Source organism: Sorex fumeus, unplaced genomic scaffold (assembly GCF_029834395.1).
Source record: "Sorex fumeus unplaced genomic scaffold, SorFum_2.1 ptg000128l, whole genome shotgun sequence".
Classification (NCBI taxonomy): domain Eukaryota; kingdom Metazoa; phylum Chordata; class Mammalia; order Eulipotyphla; family Soricidae; genus Sorex; species Sorex fumeus.
Genome location: NW_026606185.1, coordinates 13,256,623 through 13,282,728, shown reverse-complemented (window position 1 = coordinate 13,282,728; position 26,106 = coordinate 13,256,623). Strand labels below are relative to the sequence as shown.

General features: G+C 46.4%; 2 protein-coding genes across 3 annotated transcripts in view; both read left to right on the top strand.

Annotated features, from left to right (window-relative positions):
* Positions 1 to 25,043, top strand: part of GNAL (G protein subunit alpha L) — a 150,441-nt gene extending 125,398 nt beyond the window's left edge. For both annotated transcript variants that reach the window (XM_056137860.1, XM_056137861.1), the window contains exons 6-12: positions 12,689 to 12,743; positions 15,269 to 15,342; positions 16,977 to 17,035; positions 18,106 to 18,226; positions 20,305 to 20,435; positions 22,882 to 22,949; positions 24,408 to 25,043. In XM_056137860.1, the coding sequence (XP_055993835.1) occupies positions 12,689 to 12,743; positions 15,269 to 15,342; positions 16,977 to 17,035; positions 18,106 to 18,226; positions 20,305 to 20,435; positions 22,882 to 22,949; positions 24,408 to 24,554 (655 nt within the window). In that variant the 3' untranslated portion in view covers positions 24,555 to 25,043. The remainder of the gene's footprint in view (positions 1 to 12,688; positions 12,744 to 15,268; positions 15,343 to 16,976; positions 17,036 to 18,105; positions 18,227 to 20,304; positions 20,436 to 22,881; positions 22,950 to 24,407) is intronic.
* CHMP1B (charged multivesicular body protein 1B) lies at positions 266 to 2,760 on the top strand. Its single transcript, XM_056137863.1, has one exon. It carries the CDS (start codon positions 393 to 395, stop codon positions 990 to 992), a length of 600 nt encoding a protein of 199 aa, XP_055993838.1. The 5' UTR covers positions 266 to 392; the 3' UTR covers positions 993 to 2,760.
* Positions 25,044 to 26,106: the final 1,063 nt, after the last annotated feature.

Below are 26,106 nucleotides of genomic sequence, written 5' to 3'. Positions count from 1 at the left end.
GGAGGAGCCCCTGACGGCGCCCACGCCGCCCCGTCCAACCAGAGAAAGAGAACGGGGAGTTGGGGGGATTGGGTATGGGCCCCCCCCCCCCCAGTCTCCCGCCACCCCCGCTCCCCGGGTCCCCTCCTCCGGCAACTTCCATCCCGGGGCCCCCGCCCGGCGCGGCGCTCTGACGTTGCCCAGGCGCCGCCTCCCGCCGCTCCCCGGGGCCCCGCCCTCCCGCGACTTCCGCCCCAGGGGCCCCGCCCGGCGCGGCTCTCTGACGTCATCCCCGCGCCGCCGCGGCCGAAACAGGAAGCGGGAGCAAAACAAAGGCGCGGCCGCGGGGAGCGGTCCTGCCAGTCCCGGCTCTCGGCGCCCCAGGCCAGCCGCCCACTCCGGGCCCCCCGACCATGTCCAACATGGAGAAACACCTGTTCAACCTCAAGTTTGCGGCCAAAGAGCTGAGCCGCAGCGCCAAGAAATGCGACAAGGAGGAGAAGGCGGAGAAGGCCAAGATCAAGAAGGCCATCCAGAAGGGCAACATGGAAGTGGCGCGCATCCACGCCGAGAACGCCATCCGCCAGAAGAACCAGGCGGTGAATTTCCTGCGCATGAGCGCGCGCGTGGACGCCGTGGCCGCCCGCGTCCAGACGGCCGTGACGATGGGCAAGGTGACCAAGTCCATGGCCGGGGTGGTCAAGTCCATGGACGCGACGCTGAAGACCATGAACCTGGAGAAGATCTCCGCCCTCATGGACAAGTTCGAGCACCAGTTTGAGACGCTGGACGTCCAAACGCAGCAGATGGAGGACACGATGAGCAGCACCACGACGCTGACCACTCCCCAGAACCAGGTGGATATGCTGCTCCAGGAGATGGCAGACGAGGCAGGCCTCGACCTCAACATGGAGCTGCCGCAGGGCCAGACCGGCTCGGTGGGCACCAGCGTGGCCTCGGCCGAACAGGACGAGCTGTCCCAGAGACTGGCCCGCCTCCGCGACCAGGTGTAATGACCGTCGCCGCCCCCGCGCCGGGAGCGGGCAGCGCACTCCGGGAGCCGCCGGGCGGAGCCCAGTGCTAGAAGAGGCTCCCGACCGAAGACGCTGCTGCCTTCGGGTTTACAGTGCGCTCCGGGTCGTTACGGAGCTCCTCCCGGCTCTCTCCACTCTCCTCGGATTCTTAAGTTCTCTATGGGTTGTGATGTGTATTTTTCTAGCTACCTTTTGAAAAGCTAATTAAGTGTATATGAATCTCTTCCCAAAAATCTGGTCGAAACGCTTGTTTCCTCTGTATTCTGTTTTCTGCTCTAATTTAAGTGCTTTTTTTTTTCATTTATTTTACTCGGTAATATCTAAAACTGACAAATGGTACATAACTATTAAAGGGAAGAAAATGATTACTTCGTTATTTAATGGAATTTCCTGTGTTGTTTATTGACATCAGATTGAAGCTGCAATTGATTGTTGATCTGAACTAGCAAACTAAAACTTGGACACTTATTTAATACTCACTGTATGCATATGGTCTATAAATTTTTTGTGTTGTGGATTTTTTTTTAATAACTGGAAAATGCCACCTAGTTCCCATTTATTTTAAGGAAAACTTCACTCACTTGCAGTTTTTATTATCTAAAGAGTTTCTCGAAAGACAGACTGTAATGTGACCACCATTTCTTTCAAATGGTAGTATTTCTTGTTATTTTCATATTTCAACACTTGAATTACATCCTAAAGTATGTTAGCTAGCATGGATTTACTCACTCTAACATTGCCAAAGAACTGTTGGTTGGTTTAAGAAATTCCCAGAACTCCGTGTATGTGTGTGTGTGTGTGTGTGTGTGTGTGTGTGTGTGCGCGCATGTGTGTAAGTTTTGTTTTGTTTTGATTGTGGCAACTAAAAGTGAACAGAAAATTAGAACCATTATTTTTAAGTTCTAATTACTTGCATTTGTCTTAAAGCAATAGTGCTTTAAAAACCATAGGAATATATATTTGAGTGTTTTTCTTTGCCATGAGAATAATTAAAAGCAGCAGCCAGTGGGAAAGAGGATAAGGACAGGATTGGACAGCAGGCCTTGACATAAGCCAGAGCCCAGTTGTGTTCCCCTCTCTATAGGAGTGGCAGCTTCTATTCTTTGGCTAAAAAGCAAGGCTATCACTTTTTCAAGGTTAACAGAGATTTACTTTTGCCTCAGCAAGTATCTTAACCTAAATTAAATACTTAATTTCTTTTAAACCGTCCTTTCCTTCACTGTAAGATTTCTGGTGTTTCAGGAAATAATTATTGGCATTCCACAAGCCCTTGAAAAGATTCGTAACCAAGAATTCATTATTACATGTTTTGAGTGAGTGAAAAAAAATAGAACACATATATGCAGATGAGGACTGACCTTCATATTTAAGTGTCTTTACAGCAGACTGGATATTCCAGAATCTTCCTTGTAAGGCACGTGTTGTTAATCTGCCCAACTTTGTCATTTAATTTCTAGAATTTCCCCACCTTGAGTGTCTCATCTATTCCTGTGGTTACACAGAGACAGCTGTAGAATAGCGTGTGTAATAACTCGTCTACACTTTAAAAAAATTACAACTTTAAAATTGCTTAGTGCTGAACCCTTTGTTAAACTGATCCTTTTATAGTAAAAATATTCCCAACAAAGTGAATATATTTTGTGAGATTGAACAATGCTTGAATATGCTTGACCTTTCTTAATATATGTTCATTTTGATCTATATGAATGTACATTTTTACAGACCATAAATATTATTTTCAAAAGCATACCAGGCCCATGAATTAATTCCTTACTTTTGAAGTTAATGAAATGCTGAGATGTAAATCACAAAAGTGTCAAATAAACCATTTTCAATGATACATTATTGCATTTGAGTGTACATCCTGTTTAAAAGGCTAAGAAAAATTTAGGGAGATTTGTTACATTGAAACAAAAGGTATTTTTAAAATTCACCCTTAACCATCTGAATTTCTGTTTAGTTCTCATGAATATTTCTAGATATCCTTGCCAATGCTGCCTTATAATCCTTTATCTGTGTCAAGATTTATTTCCTCACTGAAAGTTCTCTACACTAAAAATGTGTCATTTACAAAAGGATCCATGTCAGACATACTCATGAAATAATCTTCCATTTAGCAACTAATATAATTTTTACTTTTATTTCTCCTATTTCTTGCTCTCAAAGGAACAATTTCCAACAGGCATTTAGGGAAAAACTTTGAGTTTATTTTATGACTGGTAAGTTTATTTTAGTTCAGAACTTTGTGCAGTATTGAAGAGCAGTCTCAGTAAAATTTCCTTGTAATGCATTTATGTGCCTCTTTGACAAACACTACCAGGTTTCAATACTATTCAACTCTGCTGTCTTTCTCTTGGGAAACACGTACCTAAAAGACTAACTTTATTAACTGAGTAGGCTTAGGATCAGCCAGACAGTCTTAGATAAATCAGAGGAGGGACTTTCCATACTAAATTCCTCTGTGATTCAGCACTCCCTTAGGTGTGTTTCTGTAACCCAAGTCCTAAACTCCCAACATTAGTAAAGATTAAGAGCTGGGGCAGTGGAACAGCAGGTAGGGTACTTTCCCTGCACACGCCAACCAGGTTCCATCCCCAGCATCCCATACGGTCCCCTGAGCACTGCCAGGAACAACTCCTGAGTACAGAGCCAGGAGTAAATCCTGAGTGTCACCAGGTGTGCCCCCCCCCCAAAAAAAAAAAAAAAAGTAAGTACTTAGGGCTGGAAAAGTTACACACCGGTAGACATTAAACTGATGAAGAGGCCCCTGTAACTTATTTGCCAAGGGACCACACACAACAGTAATAGGGAAGCAAATCCTTTAAAGATGTGGGGCCTGGTGCTGTTGGCCTCATGGATCAGTACTAGGCCCTGCCATACACTGCAGCCCAGAGGTACTGGGAGCCTCCAGGGTCACCCCACGCAGTGGTCAGGGAAACTTGTAGCACTAGTTATCGAACACAGGACCTTGTGCATTTTAGGCATGCGCTCCACCCTTTGAACACCATCTCGCATTTGACTTTCTTAAATCAACAAGCAGAACTCACAGAATGCCTGGCTTACCTGAGTTTTCCTCCAGCTAGAGGATGGGCTGCACTATAGGCCCCACTGATGCCTAACTGGGTGTGGTGCCCTGTCACCTTTAGTGGGATGAAGATGGGATGTCCTCACCCTGAAAATCGCAGCCAACCATGTCCACAGCAATGAGATGGGGACAAGGGGTATTTGGCCTAAACACTGTTAGATGCCTACAGCACCCTATCCTTTTCTTCGGGGTCATACCTCTACATCAGTGTTGGCCCTTGCTGTGTTGGGACCAAGAGTTCAGCGGTGTTTACACAGATGAACTAAAATTTAGACTAAGATGTGTAGATGCTGACTCTGGGAGGTTTCTTTCAAGAGGATTCAAAGTCGCTTGCCCTCTACTAGATTAAGAAATTTGGGGCTGGAGCGATAGCACAGTGGTTAGGGGGTTTGCCTTGCATGCTGCTGACCCAGATTCGATTCCTAGCATCCCATATGGTCCTCTGAACACTGCCAGGAGTAATTTCTGAGTGCAGAGCCAGGAGTAAACCCTGTGCATTGCCAGGTGTGACCCAAAAAGGAAAAAAAAAAAAAAAAGGAATTTACTCCCAGCTTGCTAAGGGAGTTTGTACTTTTTCAACAATGAATTCATGTTTTCCTTTAAAACAAAAATTTGTCTGCCTTCAATGCTAGTGTAGTTAGGTAAGTGTCAATCTCATAAAGAGAAAGGTGGTGGATAAATGGATGGACATAAAGAGTATCATGCTGAGTGAAATGAGTGAGAGAGAGATATAATGATCACATTCATTTGTGGGGAAAAAAATCATGTGAGACTAATACCCAAGGACAGTAGAAACAAGGGCTGGGAAGATTGGTCCATGGTTGCAACTTGCTATAATTGGAAGGAAAAAGGGGATGGGTATTTAGGATGGAAAATGGACCACTATGACAACGATAGTTGAAAATGGTCATTCTACATGGAGAGTATCATGCTAAGTGAAATGAGTCAGAAAGAAAGGGACAGACATAGAAGGACTTATTTGTGGAATATAAAATAACATAACATGAGACTGACAGTCAAAGACAGTAGATACAAGGGTCATATTGCTCCATAGTTGAAAGCCTGCCTGATGAGCAGGGGAAGAAGGTAGCTGGAATAGAGAAGAGATCACTAAGACAATGATCGTTGGAGGGATCGATTGGGATGGGAGATATGTGCTGAAAGTAGATAAAGGACCAAACATGGTAACCTCTCAGTATCTGTATTGCAAACCATAATGCCCAAAAGTAGAGAGTATGGGGGAAACTGTCTGCCATGGAGGCAGGGGGAGGGAGGGTGGGAAAGGAGGGTGGGGGTATACTGGGGAGATTGGTGATAGGGAATACACACTGTTGGAGAGATGAATGTTTGATCATTGTGTGATTGTAACTCAAACATGAAAGCTTGTAACTGTATCTCATGGTGATTCAATTTTAAAAAAGAAAGAAAGAAAATGGTCACTGTAGAGAACTGAGTGCTGAGAGGAGATAAAAGGATACACACAGTAACCTTTCAGTACCTATACTGGAAACCATAATGCCCAAAAGGAAAGGGGGAGAAGAGAGGTGGAGAGAGAGAGAGGGAGGAGAGAGAAAAGAAAAGTGCCTGCCATAGAGCAGGCTGGGGAGGGGTGGCAGGAGGGAAATAGAATATTGGTTGGAACACTGTATGACTGAAACATGATCATGGACAACTTTGCAACTGTGTATCTCATGGTGATTCAATTTAAATATTGGGGGGGGGAGAGGAAGAGGAAAATGAACATGACTGGACACAGACATGAAAGTCCCCACTAGCAGCTCAGGAGACATCACTTGACCCTGTGTGTGTCCACCTCTGTGAGTCATAAGGCACTAAGCACGGGATAGCAGTGTCAGTGGTGGCAAGAATTCACTACTTCTAAGAGGTTTCATCTGGCATTTCAAATTTTAAAAGTGGGAACTACACCAAGGTTTGAGAAGATACTTAAGGATTTGACTGTAATGAAAGGTTTGTTTGAAGCAATCAAGAGTGAAGCACAGAACTGGACAGGTAGTACAAGGGTTTAAGCACTTGATTTGCTCGCAGTTCTAGCCTTCAGTGCCCCAAAGCTCTGCCAGGAGTGTTCCCTGCACATAGAGCCAGGAGTAGCCCCTGAATGCCACCAGGTGTACTCCAAGCCTTCCTTCCACTATCCTCCTCCACCCTCCCCCCCCCCAAAAATGTGTGAAGAAGAAATCAAACTGACTTGGAAACTGGCTTTTCCCTGAGGAAAGAAGCAGAGGCAGAGGCATCAGTAAAGAGGTGCTGGTGAGGGAAGAACAGAGCCTGGAGCGTGGGGGCCGAAACAGGGACAGAGAGATGCACCAAGTGTCACAGTTTAGATGTGAACACATGTTGCTAAGGCACCGAAAATGCTGATTCCAAGGGCACCATGGGTCTGGGTATGATTTTGTTTGGTGGTTATTAATATTTTTATCAAAGTAACATGGTATTATAAATGCTTCGGTGGGCATTATTATAAAGTATCATCTGCATGTAATCACTAAGCTCACCGAGGAACACTTATTTCTGCACCAGACAGTTGACCCCGTTTATCTGTTGTATTCCTCTCTCCCTTCCTGTCTTCTCTTCCAGTAACCAGTCCTTGGTCCCATAGTCTAAAAGGCTCACTCATTTGTTTCTCTAAGTAGCACCTATGAGAGCAATCATACAGTATTTTCCTCTGATGTAGTTCTCTAAGCAGAATGCTCACGGAATGCCGCACTACCTGGTTCTTTGGCACCGTCTATGAAACACTTTTCCGCCAGTGTTTTTGCATCATGTACACAAACATCATAAAGTAAAAGTAAAGGCCCTCCCGTTGATCATCAATTTGCTCGAGCGGGCCCAGTAACGTCTCCATTAGAAACTTTGTTGTTACCGTGTCTGGCATATCGAATACTCTCGGTAGCTTGCCGGGCTCTCCGAGAGGGGCGGAGGAATCGAACTCGGGTCGGTCATGTTGGCTGCGTGCAAGGCAAACGCCCTACCGCTGTGCTATCGCTCCACACAAACATCATGATTTCCATTAACATAGGAAATAGGCTTGCAGATTACTAGGTTTTTTGTGTGTGAAACGGTTTAAATTTTATTTCTTTAGACCCAGTTTTCTTGTTTCCCCCTCGTGACTCTTTGTCCCTTTTCATGATGAATTCGAGGGCCTGAAGAATGATGACTTTTGAGTTATTTCAGCAGGACTGCAGACAAAAGATGAGAAATAAGCCATTTTGTTCAGTTTTGTTTCAGAATTATTTTATACCATTATTGAAAAGGAGATCTAAAATCAAGGAGACTAAAATCACTTGGATTTTTGGTTTGTTTTTTAGTTTGGGGGAAACACCCAGATGTGCTTAGGGCTAACTCTGGCTCTAAGAGCAAGGATCAATCTTTAATGAGGCTTGGGAGATCCTGTAGGGTGCAGGGAATCAAATCCAGATCAGACACGTGCAAGGCAAGTGCCCTAGCCTCTGTACCATCTCTCAGGCTCTGAGACTAAAAACAATTCTGCCAGCATGAATTCCTTTGCTATAACAGGAAATGTTAAAAATCAAAATAAACTAATTTTATGTAAATTACTTTCAACCTTTTATAGTTTTCACACAAAGGGTGAAATTTAATAACTGTAATTCAGTGTTGTCATGCAATTTCATATCTGGTCTGATTGAATTGACTAGGAGGGTTATTCTTAGATCTGGTTGATTTTTCAGTTTCACAGGCATACTTAAGAAGGCAATGCTACTGACTCTTTAAAATGTAGTCATGAGATTTTGCGATTGCTCTAAAACCATTTTAAAATTCATCTGTATATGTGTTCTCTTAAGAACCCCAATTGAAAGTACTGTTACACGCTGGGAAATATGCCAGTAGAACCAAAAGATTAAGGTCAAAGCAGATAGAAGTCTACCACTCTCCACATTCATTTTATTCCTTAGAGAGTCTTTCAAAGAAATGCACCTTCAGGGGTGAATTTTCATTTTATTTTTCTCACTGTCCAAACTTGAAATCCACGAATTCTCAATACCATTCAGCTTTAGCAATAATTCAGAAGATACTCTGGGAAATATTCCTTGATGCTGCCTGGGTATTTCTTTCAGGGAGAGAGTTAAACACCAGAGCTGGAAGGAAATCTCGGGGCTTTCTATCCTGGAGATTAAGGATGGGAAAAGAACTTGACATCTTGCCTTTAGCATCCCCAGCTCAAAACCATTTGCTTTTAATAGTCCTCAGGAAGGTACTCCCACCGTTTCCTTTGGAAGCAGTCTTTAATCACATCAATCAAGCACTTCTGATGTATTTTTTGTTAACCTCATTTCATTGTTTCTACTTAACACTAGCTATTACCATCTGAATCAATGCACCCACCTACCTCCACCTGAACTGCATCCTATTTTAAATTAGTTGCTTCCTAAACTTTAACTATAGCCAGAGATTTCATATTTAGCTTCATTTTCCATCCCTTTTAGCTCTTCTTATTGGAGTGTCTCATTTGCCCCTGCCAGAAGGGCAGACCATTTCTGAATCAAATTCTTATTGCTGCACGGTATTTGGGCTCACCTCCCAGCAGTATCCACCCGCCACACACACACACACACACACACACACACACACACTCTCACCCTTCCGAAAGGAGAAATATGTCACTGCATCCCAGTGCTCCTATTTGACCTTTTTCCTGCCTGATATATTTCTTCAGTGTACTTCCTAGATGCTCACAGCTCTGACCAAAAACAGCCAAGACCCAAGTGCCAGATTCTTACACCAGGCCCCAGGCAGGGCTGGGCCGGGCAGGGCCACATGCCACCCTAGCACATGCCCCCATGTATGTCCCCTCTGGTAGAACTAGCAGAGGTGGAGTCTCTTTTCTCCAGTTCCCCTGCCTTAGGGTTCACCAGCTCCCACACCGGGTGCAGGATACCTCCTGTGGGGTACAGGGGAGCTGCCTGCGGCCGCAGCCCCTCTACTTCCTCAACAGCCCTGCCTTCTGGGATGAGCAGCTGCCTGCCTTTGCCATCTCCCAAGGCACCATGTCTCCCCCTCCTAGGAGACCCACATTCCCCTCAGGTGGGCTGGGCCTGGTCTTCCAACTGGCCAGGCCTCATTCTTGTGGCTGCTCCCACTGCTTGGGTCTCTGAAAGGAGGTTCCTAGGAGCAGCTATTCCAAGGGCCCTGCCTACACTCCCCTGGGGCAGGTGGGGTGCGGCTTCAAGCCCTGGGTCTGAAGCAGCTGCTTCTGGTGGATGCAGTCAGCAAGAGGTTCTCTGCACCAGGCCCCCAGCTGACTCACTAAGGGTTACCTTTAACTTTGCAGGGAATCAAGGAGCCTGGGCCACTCTGAACTCTGCTCCCTGAACAAAGCCCCCGCTGCCCATGGAAGGGGCCCATGGGTACTAGTTGTCCTTTCACACCTCTCCTATCTGCAAGGGCTCTGTCCCTGAGCTCTTGTGGGCTACTCAGTTCACTTATTGCTCTCAGCTGCCAGAGAAAGAAGGGAGCGGACAGCCGTTCATCTGACAGACGTTGGGGGCTAGGCCTGTGCTCTCTGCTGGGGATACACACATCCCCAGCAGTAACCTGCCCCGTGGGTCTTAAATTTTGGAGGAAGAGTCAAATAACACAAAGCTAATCAAATATAAAATAACAGGTCAATTAAGTGCTTTTTTAAAAAAAATTAAAGGAGTGTATGAACGTGGACAAGGGTGCTATTTTAGATGAGTTGTATTGATCTTTAAAACAAAGTTACAGGGCGCCAGAGCAATAGTACAGCGAGTAGGGTGCTTGCCTTGCATGTGGCCAACCAGGGTTTGATCCCCATCCCATATGGTCCCCCAAGCACCACCAGGAGTGATTACTAAGTGCAGAACCAGGATCGATCACTGCCAGATTTGGCCCGAAAACAAACAAAAAAGGTTGTGGAAAGCAGACACAGAGCACACAGCTGGCATGATTCAACTCCAGCACCCATGTGGTACCCTGAGTCCCACCAGCAGACATCCCTGAGAACAGAGTCAGAAGTATACTCTGGGCACAGCTAGGTGTGGTCCAAAAAAATAGAAAAGTTTTTAAAAACAAAATCCTAGTCAGTGGAGGTCAGGGCATCATTTCAAGTGGAAGAGCATATATCAGGGATGTGAGGACCTGCTTTGGGTCCCCAAAATCAGGTGTCCCTGCAGGACCCAAGCATCAGGCCCCATTTCCATGCCAAGCATTTCTGAGGGAAGCCCATATAGCGTGTATTATAAATAATTATTTCTAAAAAGAAACAAGGGTCAGACCGATAGTAGGTAGGGCAATTACCTTGCATGCCACCAACCCAGGTTTGATACCTGGCATCCTGTATGGTCCCCCAAGCACCACCAGGGGTAATTCCTGAGTGCAAAGCCAGGAATAACCCTTGAGTCCTGCCAGGCACAGGCCTTCCCCCATCGAGAGAGAGAGAGAGAGAGAGAGAGAGAGAGAGAGAGAGAGAGAGAGAGAAAGAGACAGAGAGACAGAGACAGAGAGGGAGAGACAGAAAGGGAATCAACCAGTTTTTTCACAGCAAAATAGGTTTCCTTGGGAACAGTTGGAAATGCAAATGATAGTGGAACCAAAGGCCAATTCACAGAGATTGATAGCTTGATGTTATACATAAAAGAGGGAGCTTGGTGTCTTCTCGTTGAATGACCATGGGAGAAGAACAGGAGCCCGTGGGTGTGAGTTTCAAAACAGTGTGGGTAAATGAAGCATGAGCTTTCGATGGCTGAGGACTGCCTCTGGCCAGCCCAGGGTAATGGACAGATGAAGAACTGGGAATAGGGCGCCAGGCTGGTTGGTAGTCAGTGAGTGTTTATTAATTATCATCCTCATCTTTACAGCTTTATTCTCCTTACTTTTCTCTTACACATATTTCTCCCTGTTTACAGTGTCAGCATTTCTCCCTTTCCCCCAACATCATTCCTTCTCTCCCCTTATAGCATAGTTATGTAGAAATCATATGGGGGTACACACAGATGGGGTTGAACATTGTCATAACAACAAACAGATGTAAAGTCCCTTGTTCAGGGGAAGTTCCAGAAGATTAACTCAAGAACAAGAACTCATCTGAGGGTTCTACACACTAGATTACTAGGAGATCTGCTCAAGGGTAGGAGTTCATCTAGGGTGTATTGCTTTCTCTTTTCCTCAGCTAGTAATCCATTTAAACAATCATAATAAATTTACTTCTTACTAATATTTCAAGTCATTTTGTATGAACACAGTAAGCGATATATTAAGCAAGAGATATATTAAGCTTAAAGGTTGGCTTTTCCTAGGGACATTTCATTATATATCCCAGACTACTGTCCTCAGGCCAAGTTAGTATTTCCTAACCTCAAGAGGGTTATTCAGTTACTTCTTTTTGGGACATGATAGTTTGTTCCATGACCATGCTTTTAATTTATTATACTTCTTATGGCACTTAGCTTGTCCCTTTTCGATGCCAGGGTAGCTTACAGCTTGCTCTGGGTTCATCCTTATCCCTCACTGGGACCCTTCTTTTGGGGGTGTTAGGAAGTAAGGGCAACTGAGGCTTAAGTCAAGTAAATATGATGGATGCCCAGGAGTAAATATTATTTGGATTCAATCAACTCCCAAGTAACAAAAGCACAGCATCAACTATCTTCCTGTGTCTATACAAAAAGGACATTGCTAAATCATGCAAAGGACACAAAGAAAAGACAAAAGCAATATAGGATGATTAGTGCCTGATGGAATTGGGTGTGCCTCAGGAGCAGTTACAGGAGTAATTCAACCTAAGCTCCCAATGGGAGGAGCAGGGACAAACCAATGTTATGCAACACGTGGGGATGCAGCTTCTTGTCCTACTGGGCGAGGGATCTGCATGCTGAGAAGCTTATGAAGCTATGCTTTCCCAGGGAATGTGCAGCGAACCTGGCAAGGAGCAGCGTGTAAAAACACCCTCTGGCCTTCCCAACTTTTACTGTAGTTGAGTTTTTTCTTAAGCAGTTTGCAGAAGTGGACAGACAGCATGAGCTCTGCACTTGGGCGAGAAGGGGATGATTCAGCAAAGAGAGAGCTAGAGTCAGAAGTGCCCCATAGCTTTAGACTCCTCCCGCTAGCAGAGACCGTGTGATTCCTTGCTTTAGTGCTCCTGCCCTCTGTTCATGGCGCTCCTCAGACTGCTGAGAGGAGCAGTCCTCAATCTGACACTTCTTAGACCTGCCAGGTACCCATACAGACCAGACCTGGCAACACCCCCCCCCACACACACACACACACATCTCCAGGAGCTTATTAGGAACTTGCACTAATAGACTAACAGGGCATCTCTCCCTCGATTGGCATTGGCATTGCCCTCCCGTAGCCGGGCCTTGCAGGAGCAGGCCCCTTTCCCTTCCCTCAGCCCTGCCCCTCTTTCCAGCAAGAGAAAGAGGGAGAAAAACAAGTGTGAACCCAACCTTAGCTCCATGAGAACAGGACACTCCAAAAGTAGATTCATGCCCAGAAAAGAAAGTGGGAACTTAGCCTCCCTCGCGGCCCCTGTTCACTGCACAGGAGTGAACAGAGCATACCTTAGAAGGCTTCTGAACATGTGCTGCTCTCTTTCCAGCTTCCTGGAGAGAATCGACAGTGTCAGCTTGGTGGACTACACACCCACAGACCAGGTAAGTACAGTATAGCCTGCCAACATCTGCCAGAAACCCTGATTTTGTGGTTAGTGTTATTCGTTTAAGAACTGTTAGTTGATGGTGGGGGGGAGGGGTCAGAGAAGAAGCAGGAAGAGGGTTCTTAAATAATTACTTGCAAGTTGCAGTATCTCCATGTGGGCAGCAGATGTGTTTATTATGCCTTGTTGTGGCTTGTCCCCCTGACTATCTAAATACTTTCTGCAAAAGAGTAGGAAGCAGAGTTGGAGATAGTTCAGGGCTAAAGGTGCTTTCCTTGCACTCAGATGGCCCTGGTTTTATTCCCTACCGTACATGGCCCTTGAGCAACTCCAGTAGTTACACTTCCATCTTCGAGCATAGAGCCAGGAGTAGCCTGTGGGTGTGGCCCCCAACCCAAAATATGAAAGTGAAGAATAGAATGTGCAATTCCATTCCTCCTGGTAATTTCCACAAGAAAACTAAACCACTGTTTCCCCAGCCTCACAAACTGACCCTTCAGTCTTGGGCCATGTACTAGGTCATAGACCAGGCTGAAGCAATAGTACAGCGGGTAGGGCATTTTTCTTGCACCCGGCTGACCGAGGTTGGATCCCCAGCATCCCTTATGGTCCTGTGAACCCGCCAGGTGTGACTCTTGCATGCAGAGCCAGGAGGAAGTCCTGAGCAAGCCAGATATGATTAAAAGCAATAGCACATGGACCCTAAGAAACTATGCGGGTATGACCCAGCTTGCCTCCACTGGGTAGGTGGAGTTGGAGAAAAGTCCCCACTGCATATTTGTCAGTGACAGATGCACTATCTGTGCCCACTGGAACCTATGCAGGGATTCCAGGGGGCATGAGGGGGGTCTCTATCACTTACACATGTTCAACGGGCCCTGCAGACCGATTTGCTGAGCTTAGAACTCCCTGCTCACTCTCCACCCCAATCCAGACACCTCTAGAGCCAGGTGACACTAGAGACTATCAGCTCCCACTGCTACCAGCTCTGCTCCTGTGACTATGTCTCCCGAGGAGCCTGGCCTTGGGACTCTCCTGAGTGCTCTCTGCCTCCCTGCGGTCTGAACAGCTCAGCCTCCCCTGGGTCCATCTCTCCCACTGAGGCTGCTGACTCCATGAACTCAAAATGAACCAAGAGTGCCGTGGAGCCTTCCCAGCCTTGAGTCAGTTCCTCCAAGTGCTTCTGGGGCCAAGGGGCTGACCACCTCCACTTGGCAGAATCAGAGCTGAGCGGCTGCCTCAGGAGACTCAGAATGGCATCTGGCAAAGACCCAGAATTCACTCTACAGGCAGAAACTTGCATTCAGTTTATCGACTTATCAATAAATTCACATCAATTAGACATTTTGCTATTTTATTTTGATCAAAAAGAAAAGTGTCACAAGACTCAGAACCCTCTTTAAGAGTTGCTAGAGTTCTAGGAACTGGAGTGATAATAGAGTGGGGAGGGCACTTGCTTTGCATGTGGCCAACCCAGGTTCGATCCCCAGCACCCCATATGATCCTCTGAACACTACCAGGAGTGATTCCTGAGTACAGAACCAGAAGTAACCTCTGAGCATTGCTGGGTGTTGCCCAATAACAAACAAATAAAGCCATAAAAGCATCTAACAAAGGCCCAGAAGATGCCAGTTTTGTAACAACTATCACAGCAGGAGCAGGAGCTGGGATCTGTTGCCAGGGGCCACTGGGGCATATTCATAACTGATTTGAAAAACAGGATTCCTGGCTGTTGAGATGACCCAAAGGCCTGGAGCTCAAGATTTGCATGCTAGAGTTCTAGATTCAATCCCCATTCAATTCCTGGTCATCTTTCAAGCATGCCAGGAGTGATCCCTGAGCATGACAGTTGTATCCCAAACACACACATAGCCCCCCAACCCCCCCCCAAAAAAAATCCTTGCCACTGGAGAGATAGTACAGCCAGTAAGATGCTTGTCGTGCACATGACTGACCCAGATTCAATCCCAAGCACCTCATATGGTTCCCCAGGCACCACCAGGAGTAATCCCTACATGCAGGTCCAGGAGTAACCCGAGCACAGCTGGGTGTAGCTCAAAAACCAAACAAGGAAAAAAAATCCTAAAGAAAATAAAAGCGTAGGCCTCGAGTCTCTAAGACCAACCAATGGAATACATCTACAATTTGGGGGTTGGAGGTAAGAGGGGGGAGGAAGACCTACCTTTGCTCAGAGATCTGGCAGGTCTCAAGTCCGACAAACATGAGGCAACTGTTTTGTCCTTTGTCTTCGGCCCTGTATAGTTCGGGTTTTAGTTTTAGTTTTGGCTTTCAAGCGACACCCAGCCACACCTGATTTAACATCCAGGGTCACTCCTGGTGAACATAGGGGACCATATGTGGTGCTGGGGATGGAATCAAGTGACCACATGCAAGGCAAGCACCCTGTACATTGCTCAGCCCACTTTCAGTTATTATCCTTACTTTGTGATGAAAACAGTCACTTGAGTGATTGGTCTGTGTAAGAGCAATGATATCACTTGCTTCATTCTTTCTTCTTCTCAGGACCTTCTCAGATGCAGAGTGCTGACCTCGGGTATTTTTGAGACTCGATTCCAAGTGGACAAAGTAAACTTCCAGTAAGTGTGCGGGTCATGGCCTGCCCTGGCAGGTGATGGGAAGGCCAGGGGTCGTGGTTCAGGGCACTCAGCCTGAAGCACAGGCTGTGAGGAGTGGAACCCCAGAATGGAACTGCCACCCCACTACGTGTCTGACTGTGTGTCCCTAAAGGACTTGTATTAGGTGCAGGGAAGGAGCACAGATCTGAGAGTCAGAAGTGAGGTGTGGGGATAGCCAGGTACAGAGTCATCCAGGAACTCAGCATGTGTGCACATTGCTGTGACCCAGAGAAATCAGGTGTTGAGCCCTCAGCCAACTGGGAGACACCAAACTCCCCAGCAGGGCCCCTACACACACACACACACACACACACACACACACACACACACACACCCTAAGATCATACACATACCCCAAGATCACACACCCCAAGATCATTCACACACACCCCAAGATCATTCACACATACCCCATGATCTCACACCCTCTCAAGATCACACACACACACACCCTCAAAGATCACACTCCAAGGTCACACCCCCCAACACCATAGATATTCCTCAGGACCATAGACCCACCCCCAAAATCACACACATCCCAAGATCATAGACATACATCCCCAAGATCACACACACACACCACAAGATCATAGACACACCCTGGGATCAAAGACATACCCTCCAAGATCACACACAAACACACACACACATCCCAACATCACACAAACACACATCCCGAGATCATTTATACACACCCTATGATCACACACCTTCCAAAGATCACACCCCCCCAAAATCACACACACACACACACACACACACACACCCAAAGATCACACCCTCCAGGTCACACCCTCGCAACACCATAGACACCCCTCAAGATCATAGACACATCCCCAAGATCACACACATCCCAAGATCATAGACACATCCCAGGATCACAGAAATACCCTCCAAGATCACACACACATATAAACACCCTGAGATCACACCAACACCCCCCAACATCACACACACACCCCAAGATCATTCACATCCCCAAGATCACACACATCCCAAGATCATAGACACATCCCAGGATCACAGATATACCCTCCAAGATCACACACACACACACACATATAAACACCCTGAGATCACACCAACACCCCCCCAAGATCACACACACACCCCAAGATCATTCACATCCCCAAGATCACACACATCCCAAGATCATAGACACATCCCAGGATCACAGATATACCCTCCAAGATCACACACACACACACATATAAACACCCTGAGATCACACCAACACCCCCCCAAGATCACACACACACCCCATGGTCCCATACCCTCCCAAGATCATATACCCCCAAGATTAAACACACACACCAAAAGATCACACATCTCCAACACCATAGATGCCCCCAAGATCAGACACACACCTCCAAGATCACACACCCTGAGATCCTAGACACACCCCAAATTAAGACATACCCTCCAAGATCTGTCTCTCACACACTCACATGCATGCGCACACACACACACACACACACACACACACACACACACACACACACGCATACCACATGCACTTTCATACAGAGACAGCAGCACAGCTGCAGAGCGTGCAAGCCCCTGCATCCAGTAACTGTGGCCTGTTGCTCCCGCAGCATGTTCGATGTCGGCGGCCAGAGGGACGAGAGAAGAAAATGGATCCAGTGCTTCAACGGTGACTGGCTCAGCATTTTATTGTTTTTTCTTTTTTTCTTTTTTATTGAATCCCTGGCAAGCTCCCGTGATGTATTCGATATGCCAAACACAGTAACAACAAGTCTCACGATGGAGATGTTACTGGGCCCGCGTGAGCAAATCGATTGAATCCCTGTAAATTGCAAAGTTATTTATGACTAGGTTTTAGGTGTCCAGTGATCCCACACTCCTCCTTCTACCAGTGTCCATCTCATTCCACCTATGTCCCCAGTTTCCCTCCAGTCCCCCAGCCTGCCTCCATGGCAGGAGCTCTCTCCTTCTCCTTTCTGTTCTTTCCACCGTGGTTTGCAATGCTGTTACTTATATGGTTTCAGACATATCACATTAGCTCCTTCCTCACTGTGTCCTCCTCCAGAATGACCACTTGTCTCAACCACTGTCATAGTGTCCCCTCCCATCCCGTCTTCTCCCTGTATGGGCATGCTTCGTACTAAAGACCAGTTCTCAGGATCTTTGTTTCTGTTACCCTTGGGCCTTCATTATTGCCCTACTTTGATTTTTTTTATCTCCCAAGATGAGAGATTATTCCGTTTGTCTCTCTCCTTCTGTTCTGGCCTTTCAACTTCACTTTCATTCCTGCCACTTGTGTTGAAGAAATTTTGATTTAGATCACCTATTTTATTATTATTTTAATTGGGGGGATGAGCCACACCCAGCGGTGCTCTGGGGTTTCAGGGATCATTCAGGGTACCATATAGGATGCCAGGGACCTAACCCAGGCCAGCTATGTGCAAGGCAAGCCCAGATGATCCATAAAAAAAAAATAAGCTTCTTTTCTAGCAGTCTCCTCAGTAAAGACTTGAAGGGTCCCATATATACACCTGTCATTCACTCATCTGAGAAGGCTCCTGGCCAGACAGGTAGAAATCACCCTCTCTACATACAGTGCTTGCTCTCGTTCACTGCCATGGTCTTGGAGGGAAAGATCCCAGGGTGTGGGCAGTGGCCAGTGGCAGACGCCATCCGCAGATGCTGTCAGCAGGCTACGTCGGCCGTGTCTAAGGGTTTCCTGCCTTCCCTCCCTCTCAGATGTCACTGCCATCATCTATGTGGCCGCCTGCAGCAGCTACAACATGGTGATCCGGGAAGATAACAACACCAACCGGCTGCGAGAGTCTCTGGACCTCTTCGAGAGCATCTGGAACAACAGGTGATAACAAAGTTCACTGTCTCTGTAGCTTGCAACGTTCCTTCCTGAAAACCCATAGCTCAGCTCACTTTTGGTTCTGTGCTCTAGACAGATGCTTTCCTTACTGGTGAATCTCTACTCAATTGGAAGTCTCTCTTAATCCATTTAGTGTATAGAAAGACGAAATAGGGTATATTCCCTAAGGAAACTCTTCCTCGTGCTTTGCCAGGAAAATCTAAATCTGTTTTGAAAGCCTAATATAGTAGATGGCCTAAGTGGTTTTTTTTTTCTAAAATTGTTTCTATTGTTGTTGTTTTGCGATCATACCTGGGATATTTAGCGCATACTCCTGGCGCTGCACACAGGGATAACTTCTGGCAGTGCTCAGATTTTACTCGTGGCTCTGTACTCAGGGATCGCTCCTGGAAGTGCTCAGAGTTCTATATGGGATGCTGGAGATGGAACTCAGGTCAGCCAGCTATAAGGCAAAAGCCCCATTCATTGTACTATCTCTTTGGCCCTGTTTTTCTAAATTTTTTTTTCTAAATTTTAAATTGAGTGCCATTTAAAACCTCCTTTAGTAGCTCAGTGGCTTCTTCTGAAGTATCTAGGAAAAAAAGTCACTAAAGACAAGAAGTCTAAGCTAAACTTACGAAGGGTTTAAATTGTCTAAAAAGTATTTCTCGGGGCTGGGGCGATAGCACAGTGCAGAGGGCATTTGCCAGGCACGCGGCCAACCCGGGTTCGATCCCCAGCATCCCATATGGTCCCCTGAGCACCGCCAGGAGTCATTCCTGAGTGCAGAACCAGGAGGAACCCCTGTGCATCGCCAGGTGTGACCCAAAAAGCAAAAAAAATAAATAAAAAGTATTTCTCTACCCATTGTTCAACAGCTGCTCCCAATCTCATAGAATTAAGAAAATGGATGACTGGGTATACAGAGGAACACTACTTTGGAGTCATACAAGTGTGTATATGTATGTGTGTGTGTGTGTGTGTATGTATAAACACATGCAGAGATAGATCATAGACTGAGAGAGATCTAGATAGGTGTAAATAGATAAAGGTATTGATGTATATTTAGAGAGAAATATGGGAAATCATCACAATATTTCAGTGGAAAAACAGATTCTAAAACTTCAGGATTTAGTTTGCTTTAATGCATGATGACAGAAACAAACCCTGAAAACAAAATTATAGAAATTTTCATAGTAGTTGTTTCTGGGTATAATATGTCTTTTTTAATAATTAAAGATTCATCTATGTATGAAGTATCAATTCATGTATAAGAACTATGTAACTGGGAGAAATAATAACGCTTTCTATTTCAGAGAGAATGGGTTTTGTTTCTAACCCCTAGGAAAGTTCTGTGCCCTACTTTCTCAGTCAGTTCAATTCCTTTTAAGTAATGGAATTTTCAAGTGTTTAGTAATTTGCACAGTTGAACTTGTCTTAAGCCAGTTTTCTGCTTGTTTTTGATAAAACACAGAGAAAAACTTAACACCCTTCATCTTTGCAGTACCTGAGTCCCTCCGTTTAGTTTTGTCCAGTGGAGTCTCCCAGATCTAATTATTGGCATGTCTTTCACTGTATCACTGTCACTGTCATCCCCGCTGTTCATCAATTTACTCGAGCGAGCGCCAGTAACATCTCATTTGTTCCAGCCCTGAGATTTCAGCAGCCTCTCCTTACTCATCTTTCCCAATGCTGCCGTATCAGAGGCCCTTTCAGGGTCAGGGGAATGAGGCCCGTTCTTGTTACCATTTTTGGCATATCAAATATGCCTCAGGTAACTTGCAAGCCTCTGCCGTGTGGGCGGGATATTCTCTGTAGCTTGCCGGGCTCTCCGAGAGGGACAAAGAATACAAGCAAGTATGTTAAAACCAAACACATGTGTGCTGCTTTAGGTACATCATGTCTTTATCATTATAAAACGTCTTGCTTGTATGGGGGGGCTTGAAATATTAATATAACAAAATATTCTTAATCCTATTTGTTTTCAGAAAGACGGTAATGTTCTTTCCACTGGGTAACTCCAACTTTGCAATTACCTTGACATGCTAGCAAAAGCTAAATGTATGTTTCTTTCTCCTTTTCAGGTGGTTACGAACCATTTCTATCATCTTGTTCTTGAACAAACAGGATATGTTGGCAGAAAAAGTCTTGGCAGGGAAATCAAAAATTGAAGATTATTTCCCAGAGTATGCAAATTATACTGTTCCCGAAGATGGTAAGATTTTGACACAAGTTTCTCAAGATTAAGAAATAAAATTTGGGGGGCAGAGCAATAGTACAGCCGGTATGACGCTTCTTGCACGTGTCCAACCCAGGTTCAGTTCCCGGCACCTAGTTCCCCAAACACTGCCAGGAGTGAGTGATTATTGAATACAGAGCCCAGAGTAACTACTGAGAATCACTGGGTGTGACCCAAAAACAAAAAAACAAAGAAATTAGGAGTTGTAGCGATAGTACAGCAGGTACTTGCCTTGCACGTGGCAGACTGGCACCCCTCACCGGCCCCCCCCCAAATTCACCAGGAGCACACAGAACCAGGAATAAGCCTGGAGCACATCTAAGTGTGGCCCAAAAACAAAAATAAAACAGGAATTATGTTTTAATCACCCTATTGTTAACATTTTGGTGAACGGGGGCACCAATAGGTAATAGCATATAGCCAAGGTATGTCACTGGCTGTACCCATTAGGTTTGTGTAAGTCAACTCGACATTCACAAATGTTGCCCAATGATGCATTCTCAGCTCACATCTTGGCAGCGAAGGCAACAAATGACTTGAATTCAAATAACCCCATGAACTTACATCACTCCTCTCTATCCCTAGCCTCTCCACTAGAGTATTCAAATATGTGGCTATCTCTCTGTTCACCAGGAGCAACAGAGAAGGACGCCATGGGTGACTGTCATTTGCTATGTCCTGCCTCATGGTGCTACCATTGGGTTGGGTTCATTGTGTCCTTACCAGCCCTGTTCCTCAACCTTCACCCTGACCTCACATGGTCGTTTCTGTTACTCTCATGTGGAGGAAAGGAATGGCCCTCAGACAGAGCCTGTGAGGACACAGCAATCTTCAAATCACTGATTCCAAATCTGAATGTCTGAGCCGTTTTCCTTTGTGTTGTTTGTTTTTTGAGCCATACCTGGTGGTGCTCAGGGCTCACTCCTGGCTCTGTGTGCAGGGAGCACTCCGGACAGGTTCAGGTGGACCCTATGGGCTGCTAGGGATCAAAATCAAACTCTGGTCAACTGCATGCAAGACACACCCTACCACTGTGCTGTCACTCCAAACCCTCTGCACCATTTTCTTCGCTCCTGTTCAACATCTTTCCAGAACTTTCCAGAATCATTCCAGAACATTTTTTAAACTTCTGCCAAAGTCATTTTCTGAAACACAATCATCACCCTACTGGTGATCCCAACGAACCATCAATGATGAGAGGCTGTATCAGCTCAGCATGAGCTAAGAGGCCAGCCAGGCCAAGGCAATACCACAGATGGGTTCCCTACCTGCTCCGTGTCCTGTGCTCCTCTCTCGATACCCTGGGCTTAGTGATCTCCTCTCCCCCCATGCTCCGCAGGCACTTTACTTCTGTCCAGTGGACTCCTACTTTTCCCCTGTGTGCTCCCCGTCACTCTCCTCTCTTGTACCCTGAGCCATACCTGCCTCAGCTGGGCCCTTCCTGAACCCACAGAGCTTCCTTCCACTGTGTGCAATGTGACCGATAAGGTCACTGCCACAGCCACACTGAGAAGAGAGACGGAACACTCACAGGGGCCATGAGTCTAGGAAAATTGACTTCCTGGGTCCCTAGGAAATACTATATGAGGGCTGGAGCGATAGCACAGCGGGTAGGGCGTTTGCCTTACAAGCGGCCAACATGGCCGACCCGAGTTCGATTCCTCCGCCCCTCTCGGAGAGCCCGGCAAGCTACCGAGAGTATTCGATATGCCAGACACAGTAACAACAAAGTCTCCAATGGAGACGTTACTGGGCCCGCTCGAGCAAATCGACGATCAACGGGAGGGCCTTTACCTTTACCACATCATGGCAAACGGTGACAAGCAGCAAAGGGGCTCCAGCGGCCTGGGTCTCAGTGGGAACTGGGAAGCGGGGTCTCCCTCACGGGGCTGGTGGGATGAGGAGCAGCTCAAGGAGCAGAGGCCAGGGCCTGTCTCCAAGCTTTTAGGAGGCAACCTGCAGGCTGGGTACTCTGCGGGTGTAGACAGCGGCTAGGGGAATGTTCTCCACAGGCCTTACACTTCTCATGAGAGGGAGCTTTACACCACCACCAAGGTGTTCAGAGGCTCTCCTCGTCAAAAGGAAAATGGTTTGTGAGGAGAGATAGCAGTGAAGTCAGTCTCACTTTTTGTTCTCTGTTTTCTGGGCCACACTCGGCAGTTCTTAGGCCTGGCTCTGTGCTCAGGGATTAGTCCTGGTGGGTGCAGAGGATCATGTTAGGGTAGCAGGGATTGAACCCAGGTCAGCCACATGGAAGGGAAGCGCCATACCTACTGTCCTATCTCTACGGCCCAGTTAGTCTCATTTTTGATGTCTTTTAATGCTTTGAGTGCACAGCAGCCCAACTGAGAACCATCCTGTCTGCAGAACTGTCTTTCGGCCTCACATTGCTAACATGCAGTTCCATTTGTCATTTTTACAGCGACACCAGATGCAGGAGAAGATCCCAAAGTGACAAGAGCAAAGTTCTTCATCCGCGATCTATTTTTGGTAAGTACATCTTTTTTTTTTTTTTTTGGTAACCTTTGTTTTTTCCCCTGATACCTTCAAGTGCTTTTGTTCTTCCTAATTAGCAAGTCATTTCCCTTCTAGGGGTCTCATTCCATCTCCTCCAAATGATAAACCAGGAGAGAAAATGATTATTTTATAACATAGCAGACAGAGCACACTGTAGTGAGAGCTCTTAGACTCATCTCAGGACGCAGAGCTTCCGACAAGGACAGGACCCAGGGGGAAACAGACCCCGCTATCCTAGGTGCCTGAAGGAACAGCACCACAGTCAGCTCTTTCAGGCTTTTTTTCTAATTCCCCAATTCCCTTCCTTGGGAATTCATGGCATACCTCATAACTAAGACCAGACCAGGCACAGGTGTTCAGCAAGGAGAAGGCAACAGTACCTCGAAACTGCCTATACAGAATCCGAACTAAGGAGATAGCTCATTGGGTTGAACATTGAACCCTGGCATCTTTGCCTGCAACATGCTGGGGTTCAGTCCCCTGAAGCAAGGCAAGAGAGTAGAGCAAGACAGAGATGTGAAAAGCAACAGCTAAGGCCCTTGCCCTGCGTGGTTCCAATCCACGTTCAGATCCTGGCATGGCAGCATGCTGTTCTCTAACCCCACCAAGAGTGATCCTGAGCATTTCCGGGTATGGCCCAAAACCAAAAAAAGAGAACTAGAAATTCAATCCCTGAGGACACTTCAGCCCGGAAAGAGCTGCTGTGTCCCGCACAGCCAACTTGAACTTCGACCAGAGAGAGGGAATGAAAGGTGAAGACGGGGTAGGGAGGACTGCATGAAACATATGGCGACTTTATTCCAAAGCTCACTTTCTTTTATAGTATGCAGCGAACACTCCGTGGGAAAGCCGAGGGTTACAAGTTGAGTGAGCCGTTATCTGTTATTCTGCTTTGCAACTGCGTATGCAGGCAGTTCAGGAATGAGAATGTGGCTCCTGGCCCGGCGAAGGCCGATCAGGTGCAGCCTTCCCTTTGGCCCCCCTTTACAGGGTAAGCCACCAGGGCATGGTATGCCCACATGCCCAGTTTTCCCCCCTGCTCATTCCCTTCTCAGGGAAAACAAGCAGGGGCTACCAAAGACAGTTCCCAACAAGTTTCCACAAAACATTCCTTTGCACAAAGTTCTAGGGGAAGGTTCTGGTCTGTATCTTAATTTCTGGAAAAACCCCTTTTTCAGAGGCTGACTTTGAAATAGAGGCTCTGTCTCAGCGCAAGTCTGAGCTTCTGTGGGCTGAGGCAGGGTTCTGAGGGAGCAGAATCCCACTCAATATTTGGTGTTCCAGCAGGATCACCCCCATTGCTCTCTGTCCAGTCGATTATTACCCACTTCCTCCACCTGCAGACTTACCTGAAATTTGCTGGAGACTCACCCCAGAATTCCCGGGGCCCAGGGCCACTGGGCTGATGGTTTTTTGGGTATGTTTCTGCAGAGGATCAGCACAGCCACGGGAGACGGCAAACACTACTGCTACCCACACTTCACCTGCGCCGTGGACACGGAGAACATCCGCCGGGTGTTCAATGACTGCCGAGATATCATCCAGAGGATGCATCTCAAACAGTACGAACTCTTGTGAGGTGCGGCCCTCCGCCCCGGACTGCCTGTGTGGGCCAAGCCCTGGGAGAAAGTAGTGAGTCCCCTTGTCCCCTCCTTCCTGCGTATGCCCTGGTGTCCCTAGCTGCTGGCTACCTCTGCCCTCCCTCCTGCCCCCTCGGGGTTGGTGCCGTAGCTTTTGTTTCCATTGAACTTGACCTGCCACCATCTCTCACCCCACCCCCAGCAGTTGGACTCACTGTCTGCCCCCTCCGTTCTCTTGGGAGGCAGCAGGGAAATCTGGGGTGGCCCCCTCGGAGTTGTGCAGTAACTAGATCATCACCTACCAATTCTTGCTGACTTTGCAGACAGGTGAGAAATGCACTTTTATTCAGCTCTCCTGCAGGGGAGGAGAGGCCCATGCAGGAAGGAGCTGAGCCCCTCAACTTTTTAGCTGAGGACACATGGAGGGGTGGGTGGCAAACGGCCCCATGAGTCCACATCTACCTGCTGCTAGAAGCAGGCCCTTTGCTGCCAGCCTCAGGCCTTTCCACTCAACTTTGAGCCTTTCCAGTAGGCGACTGACCTGTCATACTTGCTCAATCCTGCAAACCAAGTCCTGCCTCTCAGTCAAAGGCTTCTCCAGCTTTCACTCTGCTTGGTCATTATTCTCCTTCCACATATTATCTTTTGCTGTTGGTTTGTTGCTGGTTTACCAAATGTAACCTTATTTTGTACAACTACTAAAGAGAAATACTCATAGTTCTTTGTGCCTTGACCATGGCTATACTTGTAAAAATAATAATAATAATGTGTTCTTTTTGTGCTGAACAGCTAAATGTCAACATTCTCTGTCACTTGCTCTGAAAAAGGGAATGAACGGTACCTGTAGAGTTTAGAACATTTTTTTTCATGTTGGTACTTTTAAAAAATTCCTTTATTTGATTATATATATATATATATAATCAAATAAAGGAATTATAGATATATGATATGTAAGCCTCATATACATCTTATGAAGAATGCTGTACCACAGTTTCTTTCAGGGTTCTCAAGATTTTTTTCCCCCACCCAGACAGTGTGTTTCTCAGTCATTTTGCCTTTTAGAGACGTCCACATGTTCCCTGAGTGGAGAGACCCGCCATTCCCTTAATCATAGCATTTGGCCCCTGGGCATGATCACAGGCTCTATCATAAAGAGAAAGAAAAAGACCAGAATTTATCAATGTTTGTGTCTGGCCCAGGAGAATCAAAACATGGCATCTTCATTTGGCTTGTGAATAACAATCATTAAGAACATTGTATTTGATAGATTAAGTCAGACTATATGGCTATTTTCACACCTGAAATATTTGCAAGTGCAGCTTCAAACATGCTGGCTCAGTAGCTAGAAAGCAAGATCAAGGTCTGCTGATACTTCAAATTCACATTACAGACACAGCTTGTGGGTAGTTTTCTTAGGTTGAAGATAATCTGTGAAGATTCTCAAAGTACATTAAACAATGCAAGTCCAAAAAAGTGAGTCTAATCCAACAACACTGATGCATTCATTTCCTCCTGAACTTTTGGTTTTTGTAATATTTTAAAGTCTAATC

Bases quoted from the DNA above. Each gene is read 5' to 3' on its own strand.
- CHMP1B (XM_056137863.1), top strand. From the start codon at position 393: ATGTCCAACATGGAGAAACACCTGTTCAACCTCAAGTTTGCGGCCAAA.